Source organism: Kickxella alabastrina (genome assembly GCF_025024165.1).
Source record: "Kickxella alabastrina strain RSA 675 chromosome Unknown BX661scaffold_152, whole genome shotgun sequence".
NCBI classification, from domain to species: domain Eukaryota; kingdom Fungi; phylum Kickxellomycota; class Kickxellomycetes; order Kickxellales; family Kickxellaceae; genus Kickxella; species Kickxella alabastrina.
In genome coordinates, this window is record NW_026251623.1 from 1 (window position 1) to 14,407 (window position 14,407).

The 14,407-nt window shown below is 40.7% G+C and overlaps 3 protein-coding genes across 3 annotated transcripts; 1 reads left to right on the plus strand and 2 right to left on the minus strand.

The window, feature by feature from the left end:
• Positions 1 to 10,329: 10,329 nt before the first annotated feature.
• BX661DRAFT_174606 (uncharacterized protein) lies at positions 10,330 to 10,963 on the minus strand (the record flags this gene model as incomplete). Its single annotated transcript, XM_051533908.1, has 2 exons — positions 10,330 to 10,422; positions 10,610 to 10,963. 2 exons carry the CDS (start codon positions 10,961 to 10,963, stop codon positions 10,330 to 10,332), a joined length of 447 nt encoding a protein of 148 aa, XP_051388376.1.
• A 1,538-nt stretch (positions 10,964 to 12,501) lies between these two features.
• On the plus strand, positions 12,502 to 13,100 carry BX661DRAFT_192009 (uncharacterized protein). Its single transcript, XM_051537696.1, has one exon. It carries the CDS (start codon positions 12,554 to 12,556, stop codon positions 12,839 to 12,841), a length of 288 nt encoding a protein of 95 aa, XP_051388377.1. The 5' UTR covers positions 12,502 to 12,553; the 3' UTR covers positions 12,842 to 13,100.
• An 88-nt stretch (positions 13,101 to 13,188) lies between these two features.
• BX661DRAFT_192010 (uncharacterized protein) lies at positions 13,189 to 13,738 on the minus strand. Its single transcript, XM_051537697.1, has one exon. It carries the CDS (start codon positions 13,635 to 13,637, stop codon positions 13,266 to 13,268), a length of 372 nt encoding a protein of 123 aa, XP_051388378.1. The 5' UTR covers positions 13,638 to 13,738; the 3' UTR covers positions 13,189 to 13,265.
• Between the last annotated feature and the right edge of the window lie 669 nt (positions 13,739 to 14,407).

Consider the following 14,407-nt stretch of genomic DNA (forward strand, 5'->3'; position numbering starts at 1 on the left):
AAATTGACTATGCAAATATAATATGATAATTTTTGATATGTGACTGAAATGCTCATCACATTTTTGTATCCAGCTGGGCGGAGAGGATTAGTATAAAGCGCACAGGGCAATAAATGATGTACAAAATGTGAGAAAAACAATATACTAATGGCTAACCATGATTGGTAAAGGCAGAAGGCGTACACGAGGCATGGTTCTAATATAAATTGAAATGCCGACAGTGGCAAGTCAGCAATGCAGCGTGGTGTTGATCACCCCGAAATACCGGGATTGGCAATATTAGGGCTCAATAATAAAAGCGTATTTCAGCTATTTACATGCAAAATTTTACCTTTAAAGTTAGGGAAATAAATGGATGTAATGTGACCAGTACTTGAAATTTAAAATGTAATAACATGATTCGACGCGATATACAAATGGCAGTGTGATATAGAAGTGTGATTGTTTTTGTATACTGGAAGGTTATTCAACAGCGAAAAAATGGTCATGTCAGTTTTGCAAATACTTACTGTGAGAAATAAAAGTGGTAATACAGTCGGGTCTTGAAGGTATGCAATTAAAAAGGTGTGCGTGTGCCTGTGCGTGTGCCTGTGGCTGTGTCTGTGGCTGTGTCTGTGGCTGTGGCTGTGGCTGTGGTGGTGTCTGTGGCTGTGGTGGTGTCTGTGCCTGTGCGTATGTGCGTGTCAATGAAATCCTAACAAGTATAAAGTATGTTCTAAATAAAAAAGTTTTATAAACGCTGTGGGCGAGTGCGTTTATATACGGAAATAATATCAAAACGCAGGATTAAAAATGTGTCCAAAGAATACAGTTGCGGCGGTATGTACAGAACAAAATAAAAAATAAAAATAGATGAAATAAAAGATGAGGCGCAATGTGCGTCTACGTAATGGTGGATATAAAATAATAATGTAAAGTCAAAGGTATTTAGAATTTATTGAAGCAAGGCGTTGTCCAAACGGCAAAATATTTATATATATTCCGGTTCAGGTCCCTAAAGTCATTAAATTGAAAGAAAGAAGAAATATAATTTTCAGGCGAGGTAATGAAGCAAGGGCAAATAAAAGAAGTAATTAGTATAAATAATGGCGCAGTGTCGGGCAGTGTCAATCGAACCACTGTTATGTTTTAATATATAAAATAAATAGAGGGCAATAAGGGTAAATAGCGCAATAGCGCCTGGAAAAATCTAATTGTTACTTTAATGGAAAAAACATGTGAGAAACACGGAAACGAAAAAAGCTGACTGCTCAAAGTATTGTTCTGCGGTTATATACAAGTTAAAAAGTAAGAGAAATCAGCAAGTACACCAGTAAAGCAAAAAAACAGAAATAGTAATAGTAAAGAAAATCGTTTACAGAGAAAAAAAGACCAGAGACCAGAGAGTAGAGACCATTTTTTTCTTGATGATTATCGCAAAGTCTGGGGGTGTGTAAATGTAAGCGTCATAACCCCCTATTTCCTCTTTCTTCCTCTTATTGGGCTAGATTTGTATATGGCAGTAAACAACAAAAGAGGTACCGGGAAATATAGCACTTGCTTCGGACACATATAAAACTCACCCATCACCCAGCAGTGCGGGGAGGGGGGATGGGGATTAAAACTATGATGAGAAAGTAGGAGCTACCTGATATTATGCTGTAGTTATTTTTTTTAGTTATTGTGTGCGCCTGTTATGTCGCGTGTATTACTATATTTTTTGTTATAGCAAAAGCAGTGGCATTGGAGGGCAAACTTGTTTTTTTTTCTCGGTCGACCTACTTTGTTATGTTACTTTTCATGTAGTGGGAATTCGAGCGCGTTTTGAAAGTAAACAAAAAAAGCGTGGGTTAGTTTTATTTCAATTAGGTGCCTGTATGAAAATATAGGGAAAATACAACCGCTTTAACTTTTCATTGGATATTAAATATATATTTAGTTTTCAATGCTTGCTGCCGCTACATTGTTTCCATTAATGTTATCTTTTTTGAACAAATGGAGTTTGGAAAGAGCACGCTGCCAACAATCTGTGTGGCTGACAATCAAAAAACGACGGTTGTGATTTGAGGTTTATTTGAAAATAACAATTGAGTGCATTGTCATTTCCATCTGATCAGCAGCACAGCAAATAAAATGTAAACAATTTAGTCTATCAATAATCCAAAGCTTAAAACAAAAAATATGGAAGCAAATAAAAAACATCAAGCAAACAGGCTAAAAAATATGATCTTAAAGTTACGATATGAGTCCAAGCAATACCGAAAGCTGAATGCTGAAATATATATTTGCGACATTAATAAAACTGGCGTTATTAGAATACTAAATAAAAGGAAAAGACAAAAAATGCAGAATAAAAAATTACAAGTTTCAGTGCAAATAAAAAAACCATATCAGCAATACATGTTTTTCATTGCGGCCGGTTTTGCTCCATAAATTCCAGCAGCTGGGTTATTTCATGCTTGAGCAGAATGAGGGTATCTGACGTCACCTGCGCCTGATTGCAAGCGGTGACAACGCTGTCGTGCAGCTCTGCTATCTCGGCGTTGATCGCGGTATAGTCGCTGCCATTGTTAGCAGCACCGTTGGCCTCGGTGTCACGGGGCATCGTCGGAGAAAGGGCCTTTCCCTCGGGTACTACGACAGCCTTAGCAACAATTTCGACAGCCAGGCGGCCCTGCTCGTTGATCTTGCGGTTTTTGTTGGCGGTCTGGTATAGCAGAAGCTCCAACTCGAGAGACATGTGCTTATGGCGTAGTTCTTTTTCGCGCTGCTCTAGAGCATCCATGCGCTGCTTCTTGCGGTCGCGCTTTCGTCTGGCGGCAATTTTGTTTCGCTCGCGTTTGCGTAAGAGAGCCTGCTCGAGCAGGTATCCATCCTGAGGTCGTTCTATAGTTCCATTTGGAAGTATGGACCTGGGCTTTGACTGTTGACTCTACGTTGAAGATGAATAGGGTTGAAAATGGTTATAGGCAGTTCAGTAATAATTTTCTTTCCGCCATAGAAAAATATACAATTAATGAGCTGCGTCCAAAGTAACGCCAAACGAAGCGGGCACACAAAATTTCTCAAGAAAAAAATGCGACGAGAGGAAAGGGGGTTTGTGTCGAAAGACCAAAGAAGAGTGTTGTTTTGAAAATTAAGCAGGGAAAAATCGGGCGCCCAAGCATAAAGTTTAAAGTTATTTGCTCACATAAAATTATCCGGGTGGGCCAAAGTGAATGCCAAAAGGGTTGTAAGTGGCAGCTGTAAGGGGGCTGGAAGAGCCTAGACAACGATCATGCAAACAAAGAGCGATTCGAAAGCGCGTCGTATCGCGAAAAAAGTAAAATTTTTATTTCAGCGCTTAAATTTCAGTGCTTAAATTTTAGCGCACTAATTTTATGTTAACAAATTAGTGTGCAAAAAAACTAGAGCAATATTTTTGAGCTAGTAAAATTTTTTTTTTTAATTTTTTATGTAGCCTGGAATCATTTCAATGACTTGAGTGGGTACAAAATGACTACTGGAAAATAGAATGAAATAATAGAATAAAAATGGATAATGGAAAAAAATGGATAATGGAAAAAGTATAAATAATTCTTAAAAAAAAAAAAATAGTATTTTTGGGCTTACCATTATCAACTGTGTTTACAAATAATGTTTACAAATAATGTTTACAAATAATGTTTACAAATAAACATAAAAGAGAACAAAAAGAATGTGCAGGCTGAGAATGGGCAAACGTAAGAGGGGTTTTATTTTCCCTTTCGCAGTCACAAACTAAAGAGCGAGTAAATGAGGGGAATGGCATGGAGGTGGGCAGAGAGGGTCGTGCAAATTTAAAAATATAGAAATAAGTCAAAAATATTCACAGGGCATAAAAATAAGAGTAATACTTGTAGTGCGCAAGGCAGCAAGGCTTGTGAAATATAACAAAAATATTTTTTGCTATATTTTCTCCCACCGACTGCTGTGAATGTGAAATGACATGAAAAAAATCGAATTTTCGGAAGGCGATATTTTTCTGTTTAGGACTTTTTTGCTTTGGGTTTTATCATGTTATAGTAAGAGGGGGTGTGAGGAGCACTAGTTGTCTAGTGTTAAAAGTTAGGGGTGATTTTATAAAAGGTTTTATTACCAAAGGAACTAAAAGTAGAGCTAGCGCCGGCCTTATCTTATATATGTGCTTCGTCGCCTTTGTTGTGCACATTGTTAATTGTGCGCTCCGTTGGTGAGAGCTGGATCTTCTGCGAGCAGACCGGTATCTTGGCAAGTCAATGTTGTGGTTTTCGCGTGTGTACGCTCATGCGTGTGCATTGCAAAATGGGGAGCATGTTTGGGCATCAATGTAATGCCTCCCTAATTTACGCCTGCGTTATCCAATTAGCGTCCTATCGATCAGCACGCAGGTGGAAACCTGTTTCGCGATTCTCGACCTCAACATCCACTTCCATATCTTCAGTCTGCACAACAATCACTTGCGGGGTTTAAAGATACCGTCACTTGGTGGTGTTGTGCTGTGGTTTAGGTCGGTGTCAGCCACTCCCATCCCAGAATACACAGAGTGCAAAAAATGGTCTAGTTAGGTGTGGTGACCAAAAGGCACCATCATAAAAAAAGATATACAATGAAAAACAATAAAAACAATAAAAGGAGCACCATGGAAAATGGTACGCGTCTTCTGCAAAAAAGGGAGATGATATTTGGCCATATGTTTAAAAAGGTCGGGCTGGCCTCCCAAACCCACGGAATATGTACTGCTGCCACAAATGGAGGAATCGCATGCATAAAGCCCAACTATTATTTGTAATCCCCACTCTTATCAAGTTGGCCTCCACCTTTGCGAAAACAAGTTATCTGTAATTTTGGTTTTTTTGCCAGCCGATGCCACAGCCCATCAAAGCAGAGAAAATAGAAACAGGGTGATTGCAGAACGATTGCTCACGTGTAGCTGCTGTATAATGTAAATGGAGGCGAGTATTTTATTTTTGCCTCATTTGGTTAGCTCATCACCCAGTCTCGGCAATTCAGGTGCAGATAGATCCAATCGTAATTACACACGATTTGGTGAATGTGGGCGCAGTTGGTGAGCGAATAGTGCAACAGTGGAAGGTTCCGCTGTATTTTTTTCTAGAGATGAAAGATGAGTAAAGTAATCATTGGCCATTCTTTTTCGCCATTCTTAGTGGTTGTTTGTTGCTTCGCTCTCAGACAAGCAGGCATGCACGGCTGCAGACTTCATCTCGCAGAATCTGCATGCAGGATTTGAAGCATGCCGAGGCATGCTGAGGCCGAGCGAGTGATTAAAGTTGGTTTCGAGGTTGATAAAACATTTTATGGCATGATACTAATTTTGGCAAAAAATCCAAATCCAAAAACTGGTCATCATTGTGATTGATTTTAGTGCATTTGCTTGGTCAGACAGTGGCGCAAGTCTCGTCTATTTTTCTTTTGTTGTACAGCTGCGCTGTGCTCGACTTTGCACCGTGGTTTCTCAAAACCAATTTTCTGGATATTTATAGTAACATTATAGTGGCGCTGTTGAACTGAAAAGGCTGGCTTCTGAACAGCAATGAAAGTGCAGAAGCAACTGAACGATGCAAAGACACCAATGCAGATAGCTGGCATGCCGTGTGATGTGTGATGTATGATGTGTGGTTGTTGTGATATTTCCCTTGGAAAGAAAAGGCCTTAAACTAAACAAAAAATTGTCCAATGCTGCTGCTGCCCGCCAACGCACATTACAATTAATATTTATCATATTGTGTGGTGTACGTCAGAATTGATGGGTCCAATAAAACTTTATTAAAACAAAAACTAGGGAAATCCTCTATCGAGCCTTCCCATTCTGCCATTTTATAGGCAGAGAGCTACAATGACTGAATGATTTCTCAGCTGGTACTGCATCAATGTGTTACGCAGCCCAAGGATATGGAGGTAGACGCTGAGGGCAATAATCACAAGACAGATTCTCGTCAGCTCACAGATGGATCTGATATGGGCCAAATTACAGGGGATCAAATTAGGCGCCACAATTGATATCTAGACATACTGCCTGTCCCGAAATGGATGTACTGGGCGCAAGAATACAGACATGCCAATTATGCCATATCAGAGACCCAGGTTACTTTCATAAGTACCAGTTCTCGCGAACGGAGCACACAACTGCCAGTGAGTGCCACAAAGACAAGGAGATATATATAAGGCGAGGCCGGCAATAATAGCACTTTAGAAACACTAGTAATAAAACGTTATAATTTAACACCTATCCTTCTAACACTATTACAATAGTGCTCCCCACACCCCCCTTCTACATAACAAATCCCCGCTCGGAATCGACTTAGCTCGCGAGCTCTCGGCTCAGCCAACCTTATGTGGTAATTCTCACCACCTATTGGTTTACAAAAATATCTAGTGCACAATATAAAAATAACTATTCAGTCTCACAGGCGAGGCTGTGGTCGGCGGAATATTTCAATTTTTTGTTTATCAGCATATGACGTCACTCACATTGCATGATATTATTCTGTAGTGACTGCAAGATGAACATTTTCACGTGGTTGCTTATTTTCAATTTTCTTTTTCCAAATTTGCATGGCAAAATTGCGCTTGTAATAAAAAGATGACGGATGTCTATTTGTTTTTGTCACTTAATTTTTACATCACTATTTATAATTATTTATTGTGACAAGCCTCAATATGCATGGTGTTGTCATTCACCATGTTTAATGCCTCCCCAAAATTTGTTTTATGAGTGCCTCCTTGCCATCGAATACAATTGTTTACAACGCTTTTACTATCCTGATTTTTGCTTGCCATGACATGATATCAAGTTTTGTTTGTTCCTTTTTTTACTCCTAGCTGTTTTTATTTACTTCTGGGCTTTATTACTTCCCCTTGCTCTTGTTCTCCCTCTATTCTCTTTTTTCTTCCCCTCTCCCGTTTCGTATTATTTTAATTGTTACTTTGATTAAAGTATATCCCCTACCATACCCCTGGCTCTACTTTATAATTTTCTTATTGTAACCTTCTAATTACCTGTTTTTGTAGCCAAACTTTATATTTATATTGCACAAACTAGCGCGCTAACTTTTTTATACTTTTTTTACTCTCCACCAGCAAGAAACCACTGTCGCCTTTAGTTTGTATATAATTTCCTGCCTTTTTTACTTGCTCCACCGCAACTGAACTGAACTGAATTGAGCACTCACTTTTTATACTGACAGCATTTAATAATATTGCTCATTGATCTGACTGCTAACTATCAAACAAGGTAAGGGAATATTCACAACAAATTCACCATTGTATTTACAGTGATATTTTTAAATGTATTGGCACTGCAGAATCATGCTTTTTTATTTTTATTTGCTATCATATTTTGCAATAGTGTATGCTAGTATTTGTAGTCCTCTTATAACTTGTTTGTTACTATCCTGTGTAGCTTTGTTATTATGGCCATCAACATAACCAAACAATTAAAGTACTCTCTACTCAATATTTTGTACATTCAAATAAAACCATTCGAGATCGATGCTAATAATCAAATTTAATGTGACTTGGGTTTTAACGTATTTTTGATATACAATCGGTTGTGCATGGTGCCACAATATTCCACTACTATCTTATAAACACAATGCACAGGCACAAACACTATCAACATTTGCAACAGCAACAGCAACAGCAGCAGGAAAATGCGGGAGTTTATCACAGCCTGCCCAAGAGTAACGTTCACAGATTTTCAAGCAATATCATCGTCAGTTCTGCGTCTACAACAATGAACAGAGTCAAGGATAATACTGGATCCGCCAGTGCCAACCAAGAGACCATCGAAGACCAAGGAAACATGTCTCCGCAGAGCCGGCGTCGCTACCAGAGCCGCCAGTCATCCGCACGCCTGCGCGAGCGCCAGAGACTCAAGGTTGTGAAGACCGGCAAGGAAATTCTCAGACTAGAAAACTACTTGCAATCATTGCAGCACACCATCTCTGCATCTCTAGACAACAACACGGTGATGTCGACTGCTGCTAGTCTTACTGCTGCTGCTGCTGCCGGTTTTCACAGCCTTACTGCCCAGGGATTAATGTTGCTAAAGGCAGTCAAGTATAGCCAGAGCAATTGTAATTTGGAGATTGATACGCAGGCGTACCAGATAATCATGTTGCTGGAGGGCGCTAGGCATTGGCTTGGTGTCTGCGCTGGGCGCATTAATGTGCTGAAGAAGTTGCTGTCCGATCAAGTTGCCAGTTTAGAGTTCAATATGCGCCAAAGGTCGTCGTTGTCATCGCCATCATCGGGTTTTATGGAAGTGATATCAGCACCATTGGACGCAAGAGGCAGCACCAGCAGCACTGACAGTGTCAGCGATAGGATGGGTGGCATTACTAGGGTTGAGTCGGCATCTGAGTTATATTGGAACGCTAATCCTACTACCTCCACAGTCCGGTCTCGGTCTGGCTCCAAAGCCAACAGCCAGACCACGTCTCGCATTCCCATTTCATTCTTGCTTGATGACAACTGAACCTGCTATAATTTTTATAGGAATATTTGATATGTGCGAAATAGTTAAAAAATGTGTAGTATTATTATATATGCATTTGAAAAATTATTTCACAGTTTCGCTAAATAAGAGAGGGAGAGAGTATGTAAAAATATATGAAAAATGTAAGGGTGCCACAGCGCTCTTAAAAATATGTTTATTTTGATGCGTCAGGGATTTCGCTCCCAGTATAGTCTCTCAAGGTTCTTTAGCAGGCTCTTGCACTCGTCTATACCTGAGAGCATGGTGGACTCGACCTTTGTCAAGTCATCGATCATCTCTGACAGCTTGTCGATAGATGAGTTTAGCGGGTTATTCTTGCGCTGAACTGCACGCAACTCACTCTCCAAATCCGCCGCCTGCTGCTCCAACTTCTCCTTACGCTGTTCGAGGTCTTCCAGATGCTGCTTCTGCCGTGTACGCATGCGAGCGGCAGCCATTCGGTTGCGCAGTCTCCTTATTGAGCGTGGCGATGCCGGGTGCCCATTAATCATGCCTGGGTTGTCGGTTATAACGTCTGTTTCGTGGCTGCCAAAGGCGCTATCGTAGGGTATCATGCTGCCAATGCTGCCAACACTGCCTCTGGACTGACGTGGATTTATGTTTGAGAGAGTGTTGAGCGGGTGGCTGGTGTGGTTGTGTACAGTGAAAAGAGATTGGCTTTCTGGCCATCCGTCTTCGTCTTCGTCTTCGTCGTACTCGTCGTTGTCATTGTCGTTTTCGTTGTCCATCAACACATCAGCCGATTGGTTCTCTGTGTTAAACCTTGTCGCGGCATCGTTGTGACGAGGAGGCTGGCTGGTGGCGATGCTGTCGTTGGCATAAGTGGTACTTTGGCCAGCAGCAAATGAAATTGCTGAGACAGTCGATGCGTCAGGGTTTCTCAACGGCCTGCCCGCAGCACCTGGGAATTCCATGGGTATATTCGAGTCCGTCATGATTATAGAGAGTGTAAAAAAATAAAAGGGTGTCAATTAGCATTGCCAAAAAATAAAAAATGAAAAGAAGCGAAAAAAATGAAAGTCAACGGAATGGCTGGTTGATTGATTGATGCTGGTTTGCCCCTTATTTCTTTTTCCAGTTGTCGGATTTTATTTTATATTTTGCAACCATTTCCGCTTTTGCCCTTAATGATCATCTTTCCTTCTCTCCCCTCTCCCTTTTTGGGACAAATGCTTTGCGCTGTTTGAAATGTTTTCAGCACAAGCCCTTGCGAGTAAAAGGGCCCATGCTTTGGGGGCAAGTTTGGTCCTAAGCTAACTGGTATTCTCGTTAGTGTGTTATCCACTCGCAGTTCCTCGGCCCCTAGTAAGCATGCAACTTGTCTACTTGCAAACTATAGTGCCAAATCGAGATTCATGCCAAACGGCCATATGTTGGCTGCAGCTGAGAAGGCGGTGTTGCTGCTCGCTGGCAACACTTGCTGCAAAGAAAATTTTGACAAAAATACGCTGTTGGTTTTATCATTTTTGCGCAGTTGTGTCAAGAATATTGCAGAAGCAAAATGACAAAGATGAGCTTAAATATTCGACGATGGCCAGCGCCAATGGGCTAGAAATGCTATTGACATATTAAAGTCTTTATCATAAAAATATAAATAAAACAACGTACAATCTCAGGTGATATCACAAGTATAATAATTTTACACGGCTTGTGTATTTCAATTGTTTAGTTTATCTTAATTATTTAATATTGATTGTGCATTTCCAAACCTTTAAGCAATTTTTTGGAGCAATGCTTTTTGCAAAATAATTTATTGGTTGACATTATACGTGATATACAAAATATTTTATTGAAAATATACAGAAGTGTTTTGCTATTAGTGCTATTGGTTTTCACCTTTGGTCCTTGTGCAAAAGCCGTTGTCCTCCTTCTCCATCTCCATTTCTGTCTTTGTTTTGAGTCAACGAGCTTGCCAAATTTTGAAGCTAAATTAACAATAGAATATTAAAAAACATTAGTTTTATGTGTGTGCCATAATATATCCAAAAAATGCTGTTCCATATCATACGCACCATTGTATTTTTTAGCAATGTAATGTTCAAAACTTACTTCAAAAATCAGCTCCTGGCTTTTCTCAGTGTAGTGCTTCACGTCATTATGCAGCTCACTTACCTGGTCGAGCATTGCCTTGATGCACGCAGTAAAAGGATCTCGTGTAGGCAACGTCAAGCCTGCTTGACTGTTTCGCAGTAACTCAATCTCAAGCTGCATCTCCGACACTTGTTGGCTCAGCACTGCCTCTTTGTGCGCAAGATGATCGAGTTTGTTGTTTTGTCTTTGGCGGTGTCGGGCTGCCGCGTCGCGGTTCTGGCGCCTGCGCAGCGTAAGATCGGCTGATTTGCGGTGTTGATGCTGCTGTTGCTGATTTTGGAGATGTTTCGTTGGCTGGTTCAAATTATTAAAGGAATCGTAAAAACTGTTTTCATCGCCGCTGCCCCTACCAATGCCGTTGCCCGGAGACTGCATTTTATTAATGCGGCTTTTGTTGTATGTCTGTCTGTCTGTATGATCTTTTGTTTGTATTTTTAACTGTTGTTGCTGGTGCTGGTGCTGGTGCCGGTGCTGTTGTTATCACTGGTATGGTTACTGGTTGGTCTGTGCTATAACGGTGATCAGATGTGCGGGTATCCAGGCATAACAAAATTTGTAGACAGGATGGGACGGCAGAAAACAAAGTGTAGATATAAATAACAAATAATTAATACCAACTAGAAACAGTACTCGGAGGGCTTCCACAGCGAATTGTTGTCTCGTTTTTTATGTCTGCGTGGTCCTTGGTATGTGTGAGTATACATGCCCTCCAATACGACTAGATATGGCAGGTGTAACCTAGGATACTAAAAAAAGGGATTAATTAAAAAAGTGTTGTTTTTTATACTTTTGCGGTCAGTTGTAGCTGCCAACGCTTGATGCACAGTCAATATATAAGCTTGAGTGTGCGTGTGTCAGACACAGCAAGTCCAATTGTTTGGGTTTGGTTGTATTGTTGGTTGTGCAAGTAGGTAAAAAAAGTATGCAGACGCGTTGAAAAGAGAGATAGAATGGAAAGGCAGGCTGAATCAAATTAAAAAATAAAGTTTTTTAAGTGTCGTAAAATTGGCAAGTCGTAAAATAATAAAACAATATATTTTTTATAAAAAGAAAAAGATAATGGAAAAGGCCTGAGGCTCCTAAACGGCTTTTTATAAAAAATAGATAACGGTACGAAACAACAAAAAACATTATTATTATTGGGATTCACGTACTTCTGCAATTCTGCCGCAAAATATATCAACCAAAGCGAGAATTTTTTTCTGTCAGACAAAATTTTATTTCGGCCTTGTTCTTTTCCAAGGCTTGGATATCTTGGGCGAGGATGATAATAAAGGGAGGATTTCCTTATGATGTGCGTAAATAATTATCCAAAATAGGATAGTTATTTTGCCCTTTCTCTCTTTTTTTTAACGCTTACGTTCCTCGATACAACCAATTCCTTGGGTTGGGCCGATTGCTGCTTGCTTATTTTTGAGTTCTGCTCGGACAAAACATAATAAGTTCAGCAATGCCGCAATTTCAATTCTGGACAATAATGGCGCATCTACAGGCAGGTTTTTAAACACCAAATCTTTAGTCCATATCTTATTGCTTTTTTGTTTGCTTTGAAAAGCAATTATAAACTCGGGCAGTCGGACAAACACTATTGATTGCGGCGAATAATTAGGTTTATGACTGCTTTGGACATGCAATTTTACTATAATACTAATTCTAGGCGTTCCAGTATAATCCACAATATTTGAGTTACATGGCACAACGCTCTAGTCCACCCTAATCCGCCTGTTTACAGCCTGTATAAATCGTGTATTTTTTATTTGCGCGCATGTGTCCCCATATGACAAAGCAGGATATTAAATTAGCAGCTATTTATATTAAGCAAGCCAAGTTGGCATGACGCGGCACATAAGGCATCATTTGCGTCCAGGATTTCTTAAAGAAATGTTTTTGTTCAATTCTCATTAAAAAGTTTGAGCCATTATCAATTTTTACTTCAAATATTACCAATATTTTTACAATTACACAATGGATTTTACCGAGCATCACGACACTCTCCAGCGTATGAAGCAGGAGGAGCAGGATCTACACAACAAGTACCAGCATCTACTCGGCAAGACGTTTGTCAAGAAGAAGGACTTGGTTGCAAACGGGATTTCACTCGATGAGAGCAAGGAGTTTAGCGTCGAGTCCCTTCCCGAAGCCCGCCGCATTCTCCAGGGCAATAACTGCATGATGACTATGGACTACAGACCCGATCGTTTGAATGTATTCCTTGACACGAGCGGTGTCTGCACTAGCATAAACGTTGGTTGATCGAGAAATGCCGTTTTCCAAAATCAAGACTTGTCTTTCATTTGTTTTTCTTTTCACCAGCCAACAATTGTGGATTGTGCCAATCTCCACGATAGTTCTGTTGTTTTTCAGGGGGGTGGGTTTCCCCGATTCTCCAGATTTTCTTGTAGATTTTTTCTTGGATAATTGTAGTAAAGTGGGGATGATTTTTCTTTACCTGTCCCCGTATTTTAATAAAAATGCTCTTGTCTTTTAAAAATATAAGATGATCAAATGACAACCCCGGAATAATGGGGAGTGCACGATATATAAACAAAAAACAAAGCAAATAAGGTATCCAGATGAAGTATACGTCAAGCTGAATGTAATGTCACTTTGCTTTCAACATGTATATAAGCTGTCAAGCCAGTGGTAGCCAATTTTCTTGTCAAACATTATTTTTTATTTACAATAGCACACACATACATACACACAAACACACGCCAGTCTCATTACTATTATTATTAATATTATAGTTGTTACAAATTACCATGAAACTTCTACTCGCCACGCTTTCTGTCAGTGCCTCCGCCATGGCCGCTGTGTTTGTGATTCCACGTAGCCACCAAAACCCTGTAGACAAGGCAAACGCAATCTTGGAGGCACGGCTGTTATCCAAGCTGGGCTCACCCACACAACAAGCGCAGGAAATGTCGTATCCCACGCACAGATCAGCCAGACAACAAGTCGTGTCAAAGGAGCCCTCAGCCAACCCAGGAACAAGCAACAAGGCATTGGAGATGGCGGCTATAATGGAGATCCCAGATGTAGCAGGCATAGACCACCCATTTGTTAAGGCTGCAATGTCCGGCAATGTGCCGGAGGATTTGAGGCATTCGATTAGAGAACATTTGATTGGCCCTGAAGTGGAGTTTGTCGCTGGAAATCAGTTTTCATCGTTGATGTTGTCTGTGGTAAAGTCTAGCAGCGGTGACTTGCCCGTGCTGTCACTATAGATAAAATAAGAGACTTGGGAATCAAAGTATTGTGCATTTTGTATTAAAAGCGCTTGTTTTATTTTTCCATTTATTTTTCTAAATAGCTTCGTAATAAATAGTCTATTCTTGATGTAATGTGTCGTAAATGGCAGACAACAGCTCATTGTCATAGTCATTGGTGGCAGGCCACACCATGACTCCAGCCAGGCCCTTGTCCATAGCGTGTTGTGTTTTGGCAGATATACTAAGTGTGTCGTCGTAAGAGATAAAGTCCATTGTCTCTCTGTTGAACAGCCAGGGGGTGATAGTCTCCGGGTCAAAGTGCCTGACCCACGGCGACACGGCCGAGTCAACAGAATCCAGAACGCCCTCGGAGCGCAGGTTGCGGTACTTCCAGACACCCGAGAATGCCTTTGGACCGCCACACGACGAGTCTGCTTCCTCCAAGTCTTCGCCATCGCCTTTTGGGATCTGCTTGTTGAGCGGTTGGTACATGTCCTTTTCCTTTGAAATGTCAATTTTGGCGGTCGTTGTGCGGCCGTAGAAGGGGAGCCCGGCGTTTATTTTGGCCGGCGGAATACCAGCGTCGATCCATGCCTGGATGGAAGAG